The sequence below is a fragment of the Larus michahellis genome, chromosome Z, assembly GCF_964199755.1.
Source record: "Larus michahellis chromosome Z, bLarMic1.1, whole genome shotgun sequence".
Classification (NCBI taxonomy): domain Eukaryota; kingdom Metazoa; phylum Chordata; class Aves; order Charadriiformes; family Laridae; genus Larus; species Larus michahellis.
This window is the reverse complement of record NC_133930.1, coordinates 31,466,665-31,484,877: the sequence shown is the minus strand read 5'-3', so window position 1 is coordinate 31,484,877 and position 18,213 is coordinate 31,466,665. Positions and strand designations below refer to the sequence as shown.

Sequence of the window (18,213 nt, the reverse complement as noted above, 5' to 3'; positions counted from 1 at the left end):
GAAAGAAAGCAATAATACTTAAGTAGCCCGAGTTTCAAGTAGAAAAGGCTGGTGGACTTCTCTCCTCAGGTTCTACATATCAGTAAAACAGCAAAAAGCTTTCCAGCACCAACATATGAAAACAAATCACGTCTTAAAAGGAGCTGCAATACAAAGGAATCATTATAATGACTAGTTAAAATCACCCAGTGTGACTCTATCCCTGATAGAAGGCAGTAAAATTTACATGCGTTATACTGAAAGTCACCAAGTGGTGCCACGAAACAGACACAGTGTGCAAGGAGAGCAGTATTCAGAAAGGCCAGCGCTTCCTCTGAAAGCTCTCAAAAGTATGGGTATCAGTTTGGGCAAGGGGTGATGCTGGGTTGTGATGCTGGGTTGTGAGAGACCCTGACATGAGGACTTGGAAAAGCAACAGAGAGGGGAATGTAGGGATTTAAACAGTAACAGGAGGAAAATGGAAGGAAAGAAACTGAAATAATCACCGCTACATACAGAGGAATTAGAGAGCCCCAACAAACCTGCTCGCATCACCAATCTCCTGGACATTTCCTAAACAGGACATCCATCTCAACCCAGTTCTCTGTTTCATGAACCACCTTCTCCAGTCAAGCTTAGGTGAGACTACGCAGTCCAGAAGCTCTACACAAGGTCAAAGGATGTGCTTTTTAGGGGGATTCTGTGTATTTAGGAACTGATTTGCCAATATGTAAGTTTTTCGAACATTTACAAGACAGCAGCAAGGGAAAAAAGGAATTCCAAGAAAGAAAAAGAACTTGCCTGCACACAAAAGCACAGGATCTTATTCAGAATTTTAATGTGTTTCTGGTTCTCAGTGTCAAATTAGAGTGCATAAAGTTCATCGATCCTACCCACCATGCTTAAAATTTGGGCAGGTGAAGATGACAACTAAGAACCCCAGTTTTGGCACCTGCAAGTGAGAGTCTTGCACTGTAAGCCTTGTATGAGGGCAACATTGGCAGTCATTAGAAATAACAATTACAACAGACAAAAGTATAAAATTAATAAACACAGATGATCCACAGGTTTGGGGACGGGGGCAGAGGGTATCCTGCACTGCAGCTAATAAACTTTAGGAATACAAGATTTTTCTCACACCACTGAAGCATCTTTTATCCAATTAATTCAGAAGGATTTTTATTTCATTAGACATAAAAGAATTAGGTGTAAATACTTCTGTTTAGCAATTGTAATACCTATCACCCCTCGTTCAGCACACAAGTTATCTACTCAGCACAAATCAAAGTATATACCTACAGAACATACAAGCTAATTGCCAATGGCTCATCAGCTTTACCAGTAGTAACAAAATGCACTGGAGTAAGGAAACTCAAAACATATTTCATGAAGCTACACATTTCCAGCCTATTCCAATAAATGTAGCTCCATTCGAAAAATGACAAAATTCACAGAAGCCTGAAGAAATATCCTATCTGCCCATATATTGTACCATTATTTTTTTTCAAAAATAAATAGCATTCAACAAATCAAAGTTATAGGATGATGAGGATGACGAAGAATATCTAAAGCTTAGAGTGCCTCTCACCCTCACAGAACACAGCAAACACAACTGAAGTACTTGTGAGCTGAGCGTGACCTACCTTTGACTCTCTAGGTCCTGCCATTAGTGGACACCAGCACGTCACCAACATCCCTCTGCACCACAGCCATTTGCCAAGCGTCTTCAGGAGAACATGCCTGGTTTCTTCCTTGCACCAGTATCTCGTATTTCTATTCCCCCGTGTTCTTGCCAGTGGAAAAGGACACCAAAAACTACACTGTTTCTCCCCTGGACTGGGGGACTTCTAGCATAGCTGTTATTTTGCCATTTCTGCAACACCCCTCCCCCCTTTTTTTTTAAATCTGTTTTTTATTTCTGTTTATTTCTGTCTAACTTAATTCTGTCCAAAAGCAAGAACACAGCTCAAAACAGCAGCTGAGTTGTAGCAAAGGGCACACTGGAGGTGCCACCTGGTATTACTGTCCATATGTTCCCCGCCGAGTGGAAGTCTTACACAAACTCTAGAAAACAAACTGGACATTACATCCATGCTCCCAGGCTTCAACTACTACAGGTAAATAGGGTATACAAATTAAAACCAAGATCGCCAGTTTAGCATTTTTAAAGACAAAAAATAATTTTTGGAATTCGCATGCACAGTCTCTGCTTTACCAAAGTTTCCAGTACTGAGGGTCTAAATGATCTCCGATTTAACATTTGCAATCGACTTTACAGAACCTTTAACACCATCTCATTTCACGCAGGAAAGTAGTATCGTCACACGGCCTAAATATTTACTACAACTTTAATGGAAATCTTTGTCTGATTTTTTTTTCCCCAAATTAATGATGAATGAATATTGACTATGCTTCAGGATTTTTTCTTTTCCTAATACAGAAATCCAGCTGTAAGCAATTAGAAACTATTCTGTAAAAATAAAAGTGTTCCTGCAGGAAGGCAAATAATCAGTCATCAGTATATGATAGTCTCTAAGGAGAATACAGCAACGAACTGACCTAGATATTGCTCCATTTTGCTGATGCAGACAATTTCTGCAGTACAATAGAGGGGAAACAGGGGATCCAAAATATTTATTTCAATTAAAAAATTCTTGTACATACCACATACAGAAAGAAAACAGGTTAGTTAAACACAACATCAATTCTCTGAAGAATGAAAAATGAGAATGCAAGGTTGTGTGGTGTTTTTTTTTCTTCTAAATGAAATTAACAGAACTGGGAATAAAACTTACTAAAATATCTAAAATATTACTAATATTCTGTGGGCACATAGACTTCTTTCCTTTTAATTAATACTTTCAGGAAGTTTCCTGAGGTCATGCTAAAACTAATCATAGCTATCCTCGTGTTTTTCTAGAAAAACTCCATAATCAAGAAACTGCGCACCCAATTTGCAATAACTCCGTAACTTGTGTGTGCTTTCAAAGTGCCCTATAATTACAATTTAAGGACAGATAACCAGTTATAATACTTTCTCTGTTTGACTTGTTTACCCTATTTGTACAGCATAAACAACTATAAGTATTATGAAGAATTATTTTACCATTTTTCCAGTAGTTCTCTTCTTACATGTTCCATTAAAAAATATTTTAAAATCCTACTATTAGCACTTCCTACTATGTTCTTTCTCATTTAAAGAGAGAAGAAAAGTAAACTCTAATTCTTATTCTTGTGGTATAAGTAATAAAAAATAAGCAAGTAACATTAAGCATTCTCACCGTTTGCCAAAGAAAACGGAGTTCACATTTGACAATGGTATCCAAGATTTCTCTGTAGAGGGAGACTAGTCATTATTGCTTCAGCTGCCACTTTGAAACATTTAAATTCAGACATTTAAATTTAACTGCAGACACTAGAGCACCACTTTCATTTCTTATACAGTATGTGCACAATACTGCTCCTATGTGCACTAATCTCAGAGCACAGAATTCAGCGTCCTAAGATGAGAGTTTTATCCATGTGCTATAGAATTTTGAGAAAATAAGATGGTATTTAGAGTGTATATGCCAAGACTTCCTAGCCAAAAAATCAGAATTTCAGAAGCACTTTTGGAGTGGTGTAAAGAAATAAAATTTCATTAGCTTCAAAAATTATCTTCTAATCCCACTGAATTTTAAACGTGACATTGAGTTTACAGTACAATAACTGAGAGGCACACGGGAGGCATAAGACATTTAAGAGTTTGTACTGGGACAGCTGCACACCAAATGGTAGACCATTTTTTTTAAATATAAGAAATATTAAGCCTGTGCATGGAAAGGGATGTACCTGCAGGTGTCACTACCTCACCTTTGCCACATCCAAAGATAAAGTTTGCCATTCCTGAAGTTCAGATGAATCAATTTTAAAGCTGCAGCACATTCACATCTTTTAAAATCCAGGACATGCCACAATTAATTCATAGGTGTCCATGCCCATATTCCTCCTAACTTTGTTTCACTGTATTATCTACAGAAATTCCAAACTATGAAATACTTGGCTTTTTTTTTAATTCACTTCACAGTCAACACCTTATCTGTTGGCTATTAAAAACACAACTTCCCCATTAAAGGTAAAGACCAGCCTGAACGTGTTAGATGCACACTGACGTTTTCAGTACTTTCACTACTGTTAAGGTATGCATAAAGAACACATGGAAAAAAACAGTTATAAACTTTTTCCCTTTGAAGCATTTTCAATCTCATTAACTATAATAATCAATAGTGCCTAGAATCACAAATTTCCGCTATTTGAGAACTTTCTCATGGCAGTCTTCCAATCCCAAGTATTTAATGAGTTGACTATCATTACTTAATTTTTAAACGTGCACATCTGATTTTGCCCTTTATTCCATGTCATATTATTAGCAAATATATTAAACAAATATTGAAAAGGGTTTTTTCAGTAACAAACAAGTCAATGCAGATAATGCCTCTGACTTAAAACATTTTGGGAAACATACTAACCAAAGCTCACATAAACCATAATTTTCTGAAAAATCACAGAATACTGAAAAACCATAACAAACTTCCGTTGAATAAATTGCACTTCCTTGATTTTGTGTGTTTACACGCATGCTGTACATGAAAATAAGCAAAAAATCTATGCCACGTAACAAAATTTCAGTCTAAAATATCTTCAGTAAAACAGATCTCATTTTAACACCTGAAAAGATCTACTCTGAGTTCACGGTTTCTTTACAATATACTACAATCTTATGACATTAAAGATGACAAAAGCTGAACTTGTTTCTTCAAATTTAATTTGAAGTTTAATTACTTATATTTCTTTCCAGGTATCAAAATTCCTAGTTTAAAGAAATTGCTTTTACGAATAGTAGAGTTTAGAGGAGGTTTAAGAGCAGAAATCAGTTATCTTTACATATACTGACCTCAGCAAATGTAGCTTCAACTTAAAAATATCCATAAATAGAACTGGTTTTGAGGAACAATATATATTAAGCTGCAAACAAAACTCACTACATAGAGGAATATACATTGCTGGAAGCATAATACCCACTATAAAAAGAACAGCTATAAATAAAACCTCAACAGCACTATAAGGTACTACCCAATCTAATAGCTCTCCCTTTCTCATTGGCTTCTGTAGATTCTCACAAAGAAATAACCACAGGAAAGATTTCCTTACACATCAGTTTTCTGCAGTATGACTTACCAACTTTGCTGCTTTTCCATAATCAATCCATCGGATGGTGGCAAAGTTTGTTGACTCTGCACAGTTAAAACCATGGTTAAATCCTGCGTGGTATCCATATGGGAAAGTAATCATAAATTCTCCTGCCTCTTGTGTAACCTGCAGCATTAAAATAAAAAATTTAAAAAAAAATTAAAAAAAAAAAAAACACTAAACAAACTCATAGTGAACCGCATTACAAAACTAGTTTTGCTCCCGAAGCAATGAAAACTATATTCTTCTTTGCAACTACCTAGAATGAAAGAATTTTTTTCTCCTTGCACACAGTTGTGAGTTAAAGCAAGCCAAAATAGTACATTGAGACAATGGTCTTCATTATAACATACACAGCTACATGTATTACTTTACAAATTCAGAAAGTACTTTCAAAAAAAGCTAATCTTGCAGCCCGGGTTCACTGGTGATAAAACCTGGAGCTAGAAAAGTACAGGGAGCTAGAAAACACAGTGCAAAGAATACATCAATCTTCCTGACTGAGAGGAAGCAGAGACAGGCTGGACCAAATTCTCACAATTATCATCCCTGAATACTAGTACAAATTGTTGAAGAAATTATTCTGTCCAACACCCTCAAGATGTTTATCTAGAATGGGACCAGAACTTCTCCTGGAAGGCTTGGAGAGATATCTTATTCTCACCCTTCTCACCCATACTCACCCATTTCAAAAACTATGGTTTGAAGACGCATGACTGAGGGCCTGATTTGCCTTTTAAGTTACTTACTATGGATGATCAAGCATAAAGGAGGAGAAACTCTAAGTTAATGAGCCTTAGCAGTTCAAGAAAACAATATTGTTTATCCCAAAGAAACACACTGGATACATTTAGATCCTCTCAGGCAGTATCTTTAAATCATTTTGGATAGGAAAGGAGGAAGAAGGATTAACTGCCTTGCACCGACTCTTCAGCCTTACAGCTACTAACAGCAAGGGGATTCTTGCATTGGAAAAGCCATGCAGAGTGTCTCAATGTAAAGCCACTAAAACACCACTTTAGACATTACATTAAAACAAGTTTTTATCTGCCCCTGTCCTTCCCCTCTTTAAGCACAGTTTAAGAGAGCAGAACTCTGGTACTGTTGACAACCAGAATTCCAAATACCTAAAGGACAAAGGGCCTGGAAGGAGATTCTCAAAGAGGAAAAACTTGATTACAGTTAAACTCTGACATTGCTTTAGAGAATAAGCAAGGGTAGTTCCAGAGAGCTGATCTGTTCTTTACAAGTACAGTGAAAAGCAACAAAAAGAAAAGTGTGCTGAGGCCACTGACTCAACAAGGAATTACAGAAAGCACACAAAAAAGAAAAAACAACTAAAAAACCACTGCCATAGTAATTATATTTTGTATAGCCAAAAAGAAACCAAACTCCCAGTGGTTATCAAAAAGAGCTATCAGATATAAAAGAATTCTAGAGTAAATTACTAAAAAAGTAGGGTAAGGTAAACAAGTCATTGGTCAAGATACTCTCTTTCAAGAGAGAAATCTCATCTTCCTATACTTGGATGGACTGCTGCTCTGCTCTGGACGTGACAAAAAGGGGAGACAGCACTTCTTGTCAGTTACTAATATTGTCTCCACTCAGAGACAGCTTTAATCTCTGAAAGTCAGACCACCAGAGACTGTATCAAGGACAGGCTAGTCAGAGACTAGAAATGGCACACTGTCTTCTGAACCATCTGATAAGAGTTAATCAATAAACCAGAAGATTCAGAAGTAAAGAGTTAAGAGATCCCCTGTACTCCATTTGATAAGCATTTTCACATGAAACACATCAGGCAGCAGGCCCACTAAAAAGCAAACAGATCCATTTAAATGAAGCAAATAATCTGAGCAACGGCTGATGACTGTTCAACAAGATCCATTTGCTGATTACAGGAAAATAAGGAGACTTCATAGAGATTAAAAAGGCTGTTTTCATTATGTGACAACGCTTTGCGTAAGCAATACAGTAAGAAAAACTGGAAGGATAAATATAACTCTTTTTAGGGAAATACACTTATGATTCAAAATCACAAAAAAGGAGAGTTAAATTTTAAACAATCTCCAAAATTAAAACTCACAACTCCAAACATTTTTCTTATTAACGTCAGGTCTTAAATCTCAGCCTTTTGCTGGCAAGTTGTCTTACATTCAGTTTCCACTTTTAGAATCCCCCCTTTCTGCTCCCTCAAAATTCTCATCTTATAGTTTTATTAATACCTTGTGTGCTTTTTTTTTTTGCTCAATGCAAGAATAAATAAAAGCACTTCAAGATGTATGTTTCTGATGGTATTATGGCGTGAAGGAAGGAGAAGAAATTAAGAAAAATATGCTTATCTAACAAAGCTACAGAATAAAATTGGATCTTACATTTTGCATTTGCAGGGTTAATTTTTTGTGGGTTCATAGTTAGTATATACATGCAAAGGCACATACAGGTGCATATATTATAACTGCTACTGTAGAACTCCAACAATCACTGTGGGAATGTTTAAGAAAGATTATTCTCAATGCTAACAATTGCAAAATTTATCTCAATACACCCTCCCACTGCTGACAGTTTAGCAGGTGTTCTATTGCAACAAGCAGCAGTTCAGCTGCCACCTGGTAGGCGTAGGCTGACTTATCAGCATGCAGCACATTTCCACTTCTATCATTTTGAGACACGAGAGATCACAGCCTGGTTCTCTCTATTCACTTTCTCACTGAATCCCATTAATTACAATTACACTTGGGTACAGTCTGCTTCCTCCCAAGACTAGGTGACAGAACCAAACTTAAATATTTAACTATTTCTAGCGCTATTTTTTTTTTCAAATTAGAATACAGGAATAACCAAGACACTGAAATAAGAACATCTACTCCCTTACCCACCTCAAACGTGTGGTACTGAAAACAAATATGCTGGCATTTTGCAATACACTACTTTAAACACCAACCACTGAAAATTATATTGTTTACAAAGTAATGTTCTGTAAATCCAAAACTATAAATCTAGTTATAAAACCTTGCAGTTTGGAAGGTTTCATCTGACACTTCATGATAAAGCACAAGGCTATGAAAGGAATCAGTATTTACCTATATATTACAAAAACGAACTCAGCAACTACATTTCCATATGATAATATATCATTCAGAAAACAAGCTACTTCTTATATGAATATAATTTATTCAAAAAAGCTTGCTTTCCACAGCAGGCAGTATCATTCTAAACGCCTACATTTCTTCAATTTTATACATAGGTTGATTTAAGCATGAAAAGTGAAGTGATATTCCAAAAGGCATACAACAAATCAGTGGCTTCATCCCACCTAAATGTCTACCTCACTCAGTTTCTTTGCCTTAACAGTAAAGCTGTATTTCTCACAAGGTTCTTCTTATCATATAATCTAAAATTTGCTTCCACTCAGTTTTACTAAAAGCATACCATATAATTAGCAGCACTAGTTAGTGCTGCTTTACTAGTAGTAGTGGTATTGGTAATTATTGTAGACAGTGATTACTGAAGTGTAGACATTGATTATTGGTTTGTAGATGCTTGCACGATTTTCATTTTGTTGCAAAATACTGTTTTCAGGAGGGATCAAGAACATTTTGAAATGTTAATAAATTTCTGTTACAAAATCTGTTTGAAGAGATACTCTCCAATTGTATTTCCTTCTTCAATAATGGATTCATGTCACATGGCAGTACTTCAGCTACAAAGTACAATATATTGTAATACCATCCCATAAATTCTGAGATTATAAATTTTTGTATTCACTCAAAATATTTTGTTTGTTGCAATATTATATTTTTCAATATACTTGTGCCATTTTAGCTGGGATAGAATTAAATTTCTTCTTAGCAGCTTTATGGGGCTACGTGTTGGATTTGTGCTGAGAACTGTTGACAACACAAGGATGTTTTAGTTCTTGCTGAGCAGAGCTCAGACAGCATCAGGGCCTGTTCTGCTCCTCACACTGCCCTGACAGCGAGTCTCGCAGGAGACAAGCTGGGAGGGGATGCGGCCATGACAGCTGACCCCACCTGACAAAGGCATGTCCCACACTGTATGACGGTGCGCTCAGCATATAAAACCAGGGGAAGAAGAAGGAAGGAGAAGGATGTTTGGAGTTATGGCACTTGTCTTCCTAAGGAAGCATTATGTGTGATGGAGCCCTGCTTTCCTGGAGATGGCTGAACTCCTGCTGGCCGATGGGAAGCAGTGAATTAATTCCTCGTTTTGATTTGCTTGTGTGTGCCAATTTTGCTTTAGCTATTAAACTGCCTTTACCTCACAACCCACGAGTTTTCTCACTTCTACCCTTCCAATTCTCTCCCCTACCGTGCAAAGGCGGGAGAGAGCGAGCGGTTGTGTGGGGCTCAGCTGCCTGCCAGAGTTAAACCATGAGAATACTACACAAGAAAACATTCACTTGAATGTTATTTCTATGGGCTACCCTTCATACTGTTACAAAAACGTCAACTAAAACAGATAGAAAGCACTGCATTGTCCTATATTCTAGGCTGGGGAACATGATAAACTAAGTTTGCATACACAAGTCCACATGATATAAATAAATAAACACCGCATACGCTAAAACAGAACCCACAATAAGAAACAACGGATGTGGAGGGGACAGTTTACAGGCCTACACTGCAACGGGAACAGAGTGAGAAAGAGTATATATTAAGTATACATTGCTAGTTCTTTTGAACACCTTAAAACAGTCTGCACAATGGGAAACCAAGAATCATAACCCATTAATTATCAAAAGGCTTTTAAAAAACTCATTATAACATGAACAGATGTTCAGGCAGGGGACCTTCTGCATGAAGCTCTACTGTTCTGAGTAGGCCTACAAAGCTCTTGAATTTAGAAATTTAGAATTTGCAAAGCATTCAGGATATAAAATATATATACTTAAAGAAAAAGCAATGCAGTAGAAATGTTTTCATTAGCTGGCATCTATAGGAAGTTCAAAGTGGAAAACAAAAAGGTAGAAAATCCTATAGAAAAGGACAAGAAACTGAATACATCAGATATTTTTGAAAACACCTATGTGTTAAATTCATCCACAAAGAAGAAAGCCAGTTATTCTTCCTACTTTCTGTTTATATAACGTTCTTATCAAGTGTCCAGTCTGCCACTACCTAGCAGCACAAAATAATCATTCACGCTTTTTTTAATATGTTACAGGTTTTAAAATACATTTTAAGTTAAAAAACAGTTCTTTGGTTTTATTCCACATGAAAGTTTTTAGATCATAATACTGATAAAGTTATATCAGAAAATACAATATACAATAATACAGATATGAAATATTTATTTTAAAATATTAGGTATAACACATTAATACAACTAGTTAATAAGTGTTTCAGTCAACAACAAAAAAAAAACACATGCAAGCTTACATGGAAATAAAATAGAAATTAAAAATATTGGTGATGTCATAAAAACCACAGAAACTTTAAATAAAGATTATGATGGCGGAAAGTGTTTTCTGCTAGAAAATTCCAAGCTAAACCAGGTAAAAGTCCTAATACTACAGGCATTTGTTTTCATCTTTTTATGGAGTCAGTGCCTAAAAAAATAAAAATACTAATTTTGCCTTAACTTTACTATAAACAATCCTTATAGTAAACACAATCTAATTCAATGCATGAATGCACAGTTTAAAAATAAGCACTAATGTACCTTGTCAAAAGGAATTCCATACTTTTTCAATATTGATGGAGAAATCAGAGTCATCTTGTGGCGAAGAAAAGCATCACATCCTTGAGAACTGCTTGGGAAGAACCCTAGTAAGGCAAGATAGGCAAAATTAGGTATCCTTTAATTAAAACAAGCAGGATTTTTTTGTAATATTTTACAGTGCATAACAGTGTTTAAACTTCTTATAGGATTTTCTATGTCTTTGCTAGGTTCTGAGAGATTTGTATAAAAGGCAAATGCCCCTCCTAAATTTTTCAACTGATTTTCATGGAGAGGGGTTGCAGGGGTTTGGGGTTTTTTTGTTTGTTTGCTAAGAAATGAAACGATTTAAAATACATTTGGATCTGTAAATTGAGGCAGACTTTTCTTACCCTTTCTAAAAATATTTTATTGTTTGGGGATTATTTTTTTTTACATTAACATTCATTCTGCAGCCTCTGCACACATGAAAATCAACTGTAGTATATAAAAGAATTTCACAAGGACTAGGTTTACCTGGCACTTCCAGACCATATACACAATAAGCAAACACAACTTTCTATCTAGAACAGGCTAGAAAGTATGGCTACTTTCACAGAGATTATCCAGTACAGCTGAAAACAGTTGGGGTTTGTTTTTTTTGCTTCTTTATACCTTGTTTTGATTCCTGTGAACAGAGATTGCTTTCCTTGTTTCAATTTTCATGATTATTTGTGTATCACTCCACAAACCCTGCTTAGTCCATTAAATAATTATATAATCCAGTTGAGAACATGGAGATAAATGAATGAAGGGAAAAGTGAAAAACTGAAGATGAGTTTTCAGTGTTATTAAACTCTGGTATCTGACCCCCTAACCAGGACGTGAACAGCATCTCAGCTACAGTTCAAATGAGCTACCCAATCTTTCCTTCTCTAAAATGAAAATACCCTTCAATCTAGCTCTACTACAGTAAGAAACCACTATGTTACAAGGACAATGGAAGAAGATGAGAAGGAGAAAGAGAGGGGAAAGTTTCTAGAAAATCACTAGGCTAGTCCTTCTTGACATTCTTTCAGACTCCATTCCAGAAAGCAGGTAACACTCTCAAAAACTGAAAACACAATTCCTACAAACAATAAAACAAAGGAAAAGAAAGGCATAGTAGTTAATGAAAGGAAGAAGCTCCTGAAAACGTCAGATTGAAAAATGGATGGAATACAGTGAGAGGCATCTAGCCACCTACTACTTTCTCTGAATACTTGCTCTCAATCCTTCTTCTACTTAAGTACAGATGTGTGACTTGCTCCGAGATGAATACATGTCTTTCTGCTGCAGCCAAGAGAATACTTTTGACTGTATTATAATGCAACATCACAGAAGCCTCACAAAGTTACAGCATGAACATCAGCAGAACTAGGTTGACAACGGGAACAATTTACTCACTGTCCTGGTTTGAGGTAAAACAGAATCAATTCCAAAATAATTTTCATTTGCACTGTATAGGCAAAATTCATACAATAAGAAAATCCAAATATAAAGCCATTTAAAAATGATGTATTTTTTCTGGGTACAAGGAAAACATATGTAATCCTATTCTGTTACGCCAGAGAACTACCTGAGCAATATGGACAGAAAGTAAAGCGAAGTAAACAGTATTTTAAAAAGCGTATTTTACTAATTATCTTGCACAGCAACTTGATACTGGAGGAGACACAATGCCAGTTCTTCATGATGAAAACATTCTCCTTAATGATGGCATTGATACTGATTCAGAAAAAATACTTTTGATTCACTTATGCATAAAATTATATTTTATGCCTGAAGAACACAAAGAAAATCTTTTAGAGAAGTCCAGATTGATAGGTTACCTAGGATTATCCAAGGTCTATATGTTTATCCTCAACAAATATATTAACCAAGAACACCACTCAATTATTCTCCAAACTGAACTTTAACTGTTTTTGTGGCAAAGCCTGCTAATTGTATGAAAGAAGTGCGAAGATGTCACCCAAGAAAAATACAGGAAAAAATTAACAAAAATGATTAGGCAAATGACACAAAAACATTGCTTCGTGGACCCAAAATTAGCCACAGGACATTTAAATAGCAAAAGGGCTTTCTGTCATCCCTCTCCTTTGCACAAGTTGTTGTATACAAGAGAGTAGCAGTCAGCGGCTTGCTGTCCAAGTGGCAACCAGTGATGACTGGGGTTCCTCAGGTGTCGGTTTTGGGACCAGTGCTGTTTAACATCTTTGTTGGTGACATGGACAGTGGGATTGAGTGCACCCTCAGCAACTTTTGCCAATGACACCAAGCTGTGTGGCACGGTCAACATACTGAAGGCAAGGGATGCCATCCAGAAGGACCTGGACAGGCTTGGGAGGCAGGCCCATGCAAACTTCATGAAGTTTGGGGGCAATCCCAAGCACAAGTACAGGTTGGGTGGAGAAGAGACTTGAGAGCAGCCCTGAGGAGAGGGACTTGGGGGTGTTGGTGGATGAGAAGCTCAACATGAGACGGCAATGTGCACTGACAGCCCAGAAAGCCAACCACATCCTGGGCTGCATCAAAAGAAGTGTGGCCTGCAGGTTGAGGGAGGTGATTCTGCCCCTCTACTCTGCTCTCATGACACCCCACCTAGAGTACTGCATCCAGCTCTGGAGCCCCCAACATATGAATCATGGAATTTTTTAGAGTTGGAAGGGCCCTCTAGAGATCACCTAGTCCAACTGCCCTGCTAAAGCAGGATTGCCTGGAGCACGTTACTCAGGACTGCATCCAGGCGGGTCTTGAAAGTCTCCAGAGAAGGGGACTCCACAACCTCCCTGGGCAGCCTGTTCCAGTGCTCTGTCACCCTCACTGTAAAGAAGTTTTTTCTCATATTTGTTTGGAACTTCCTATGTTCCAGCTTGTGCCCGTTACCCCTCGTCCTGTTACTGGGAACCACTGAAAACAGTCTGGCTCCATCCTCCTTAAACCCACCCTTTAGATACTTGTAAACTTTAATAAGGTCTCCCCTCAGTCTTCTCTTCTCCAGGCTAAAGAGTCCCAGCTCTCTCAGCCTTTCCTCATAAGGGAGGTGCTCCAGTCCCTCAGTCATCTTTGTTGCCCTACGCTGGACTCGCTCCAGTAGTTCCCTGTCTCTCTTGAACTGGGGAGCCCAGAGCTGGACACAGTACTCCAGTTGTGGCCTCACCAGTGCAGCGTAAAAGGGGAGGATGACCTCCCTTGACCTGCTGGCCACACTCTTCCCTATGCAGCCCAGAATTCCATTGGCCTGCTTGGCAACAAGGGCACATTGCTGGCTCACGGATAATTTACTGTCTACCAGGACCCCCAGATCCTTTTCTTCAGAGCTGCTTTCCAACAGGTCCACCCCTAACCTATACTGGTGCCTGACATTCTTCCTCCCCGGGTGCAGGACCCTCCACTTATCCTTGTTGAACCTCATTAGGTTCTTCTCTGTCCCGCTCTCCAGCCTGTCCAGGTCATGCTGGATGGCAGCATGGCCCTCTGGGGTGTCAGCCACACCACCCAGTTTGGTATCATCAGCGAACTTGCTGAGCATACACTCTGTTCCCTCGTCCAGGTTGTTGAAGAATACGTTAAACAATACTGGTCCAAGTATTGACCCCTGCGGGACACCACTGGTTATGGGCCTCCAACTTGACCCTGCTCATTAATCACAACGCTCTGAGTCCTGTCACACAGCCAGCTCTCAATCCACCTCCCTGTCCCCTCGTCTAGTCCACACTTCCTCAGTTTCCTAAGGAGGACGTTATGAGAGACGGTGTCAAAAGCCTTGCTGAAGTCAAGGTAGATGACATATGCTGCTCTGCCCTCATCTAGCCAACCAGTTATAACATCATAGAAGGCTATGAGATTGGTCAAGCATGATTTACCCTTGGTACATCCATGCTGACCACTTCCCATAACTTCCTGCTCTTGAACGTGCTTGGATATGACATCCAGAACAAGTCGCTCCAATGGATCAAGGATCCAAAGGATCCAACAGATCCAAAGGACATGGATCTGTTGGAGTGGGTCCAGAGGAGGGCTGGAGCACCCTGATCGACAAATATGATGAGAGTCCTGGAGCACCTCTCCTGTGACAACAGGCTGAGAGAGTTGGAGATGTTCAGCCTGGGGAAGAGAAGGCTTTGGGGAGACCTTACAGCGGCCTTCCAGTATCTGAAGGGGGCCTACAGGAAAGCTGGAGAGGGACTTTTTACAAGGGCATGTAGTGACAGGATAAGGGGTAATGGCTTCAAACTGGAAGAGGGTAGATTTACGTTAGATATCAGGAAGAAATTTTTCACTATGAGGGTGGTGAGGCACTGGAACAGGTTGCCCACGGAAGTTGGGGATGCCCCATCCCTGGTAGTGTTCAAGACCAGACTGGATGGGGCTTTAATTAACCTGGTCTAAGCGGGAAGTGTCCCTGCCCATGGCAGTGGGGTTGGAACTAGATAATCTCAGGTCCCTTCCAACCTAAACCATTCCATGATTCTATACCTCTCACATAAATGTTAGTTTGTCATTCACATATGCAGTTTTATTCTTGGAGCAACACGATCACTACTTGATTAAAAAAAAAAAAAAAAAACCACAACACTTTCAGTCAATTAACCATCTAAATATTTTTAATGGCTTGAGGAAAAAAAGATGAAATCTCAACAATTTTCCATAATATATAGCCTTCTCTGTAATGTCAGAATTAGTCTTATATTTATGTCCATTAACCACCCTAAAATTCCAGAACGGCTTCTAGATTTTAAAATGATCACACTATGATTGTTAGATTCTTTGTACATTCTTTCTTAACACACTGCCCACTCCTGGGAGAACAATTTTTTTTTTAATTTTTTAATTTTTTCTAATTTCTCAGATATAAGGTTAAGCAGCACTTAAGTAACAAAGGTGTAACATACACTTGTGCCAATCAACTCTGCTAAGATACTCTGAGATCAAATTTTATTCGAATTTATGGTTCTTTCTTGTTTCTCCCCGCCAACAGGCACAGAATTCTTTACTCTCTCTTGGAATTATTAATAATGTTATAATGGAAGTTTCAAAAAGTAGTACTTGGTAGGTACAATTCTATCATACACATTTGGCTTCACTGATTAAAAGACAACTAAAAGAAACTAGCTTACAATTTCAACTATTTTGGCAAAATTAATGCCTATAACATAACGATAACAATCATAACTTGGAATCTACAGCTTACGAGCTTCAAGAAATCTCAGTCCTGAGCAGGACTATACAGAAATATACTGCAACATACTGTTAAAAAAGTGATTGAAAGTGATATTTGAGACTTAGGAAATAACCAGTATGAAAAGTAGCAGAGACCTTGATATCTAAATGCAGGAAGGGTTTGACTGAGTTGTTTTCCCCAAGAAAAAAAAAAATTGTACCAAATTCTGCTACTGCAATCTGCTTCATTAGCTCAATACATGATAATAAAAAGCAAATGATGGGCAGATATCCAAAACTTAAGTTGTACCATTACTGCTCCAAGAGATCAGAAACAGTCGTGACAACTCCGACCAAAAGTAAAGCTTGTTGGGGAATTCTAAGAAAGTTGCAAACAACGCAGCACAGCAGAACACAACCTGCTCAAAACCCATTATGAGAAATTTACTGGAGAACATTTGCTGTGGTTTCAGAGACCTTACAGTGAAATCACAGCACAACCTACATGTTCTGTACCACTATAAAATGTCTTTTGACTGTGTCAAAGTCTACACTTACACACACTCAAGTCTTCCAGTCTCATTCACCTCTTTTTCTCAAAAGCACTTCCCTTCAATGAACAAGGGAAGAAAGAAAGGTAGTACTTCCTCATTACAAGACTGTTTATCAGAAGGTCTTTTGTTCTGCCCAGGGTAAAGGTAAGGTCACACAAGCTTTTCTTTCAGGAAAGAAAATCCCTGTGGGAGAACTGGTTAGCAGATGTAAAAAAAAATACTTAATAGCACAATGAATAGAGGACATTGCATTAGAAACTTCACAAGACCCTTATAAATACATTAAATGCAGGCCAATTCAAGACATGCCTGCAACACACCAGAACCATTCTCGAATAACAAACTGATGTTAAAAGTACCAATTTACAGGATTACCAGTTAATCCTGGATATTTAGTGAAATCCCACATCCAAAAGAAAAAACACTGAAATCTATCTAAAAGGTAACTACCGTTCAAGTTCTGTACTACATTCATGCTTTTATGAGACACTTGAAATCTTAATTTAATCCATCAACACAAATCCATTAACTCTAAATCAGTTCTGCAAAAGCAGGCATTTTGTGGGAATTTGCATGCAGACCCCGTTTCTCTGATGGTCTCTTGAGATGTGGCAGACCTCTTCTATACCTCTTCTCAATACTTCTATTTAGCCATTTGTACCCTACTTAATCTTCTTGGAAATGGTTATACAGAACACAAGAAGACAATTCAAAGCAATTATTTCATAGGATCTGATGAGCAATAATCAAAGATCAGGGTGAAACAGAATCAGGTTGCTCATTGATTTACAGCCATGAGAGAAAGACCGTTCATCTGAAAATTCTCGAATCCATGATTTAAAGAAACACTGACATTCTCAGCACCTAGAGCAGAATTAGAACAGTCTACAAGGTAAATATGTGATTCGGTGCTTGGTGGCCAAATGTTTGTATATGAGCACATAAACTATAGGTAGTGTACATTTATCCACCAAACCGAAAGTCCCACTCACGCTTTTTAAAAACCTTATCTAGTCAACACAAGCAACCACAGCAGAGAATATGTGAAAACACAGGCTTCAGACTGTGTTAACAATCAAAAACATGCTCTCAGAAGACTCTACGTACGTACTCTGGTAGATAACATAACCCAAAATAAGATAACCTTACACAAAGTAACCAATGCTATTTGTACTAAAAAAATAAAACTACTTCTTGAGTTACCGTCTTATCACTGGACTGGTGAAGACACACCCTTTCGTCAATGCTATTCCACCTCAGTAGACAGTGACACTTCCATACAGTTTCTGGTTTTATGATCCATGCTCTAGACACAAGTAAAAGCCCTCTCATCTTTGGGGGAAGCTGGAAGCAGTGGGCACTAAGAAAATTCCCTAGCTGTGTCTGAGGAAGACAGGATTCCACACGCTTCCAGGACACTGCTGCACCGGAGGTCTTTAAAGCATACATGAAACGGTTCGGGGATAAAGATAATTTTAAAATCAGTTCAACTCTATAAATTGAAGGACAGTGAGCATTGCTATCTGGAAGGCTCTTTTTCCTTTTTTTCATCCTGAGAATACCATTCCTACATATCACACACAGCTGA

The 18,213-nt window shown here is 38.0% G+C and overlaps 1 protein-coding gene across 5 annotated transcripts in view; it reads right to left on the bottom strand.

Annotated features, from left to right (window-relative positions):
• The window catches only part of KDM4C (lysine demethylase 4C), a 274,533-nt gene that overhangs the window by 203,653 nt on the left and 52,667 nt on the right, over positions 1-18,213 (bottom strand). For all 5 annotated transcript variants that reach the window (XR_012584902.1, XM_074569863.1, XM_074569862.1 and 2 more), the window contains 2 exons: positions 10,894-10,997; positions 5,197-5,334 (listed from right to left, as the gene is read on the bottom strand). Coding sequence is in view for 4 of the 5 variants with exons in the window: in XM_074569863.1 (XP_074425964.1) it covers positions 5,197-5,334; positions 10,894-10,997 (242 nt within the window). In the remaining variant the exon portion in view is untranslated. The remainder of the gene's footprint in view (positions 1-5,196; positions 5,335-10,893; positions 10,998-18,213) is intronic.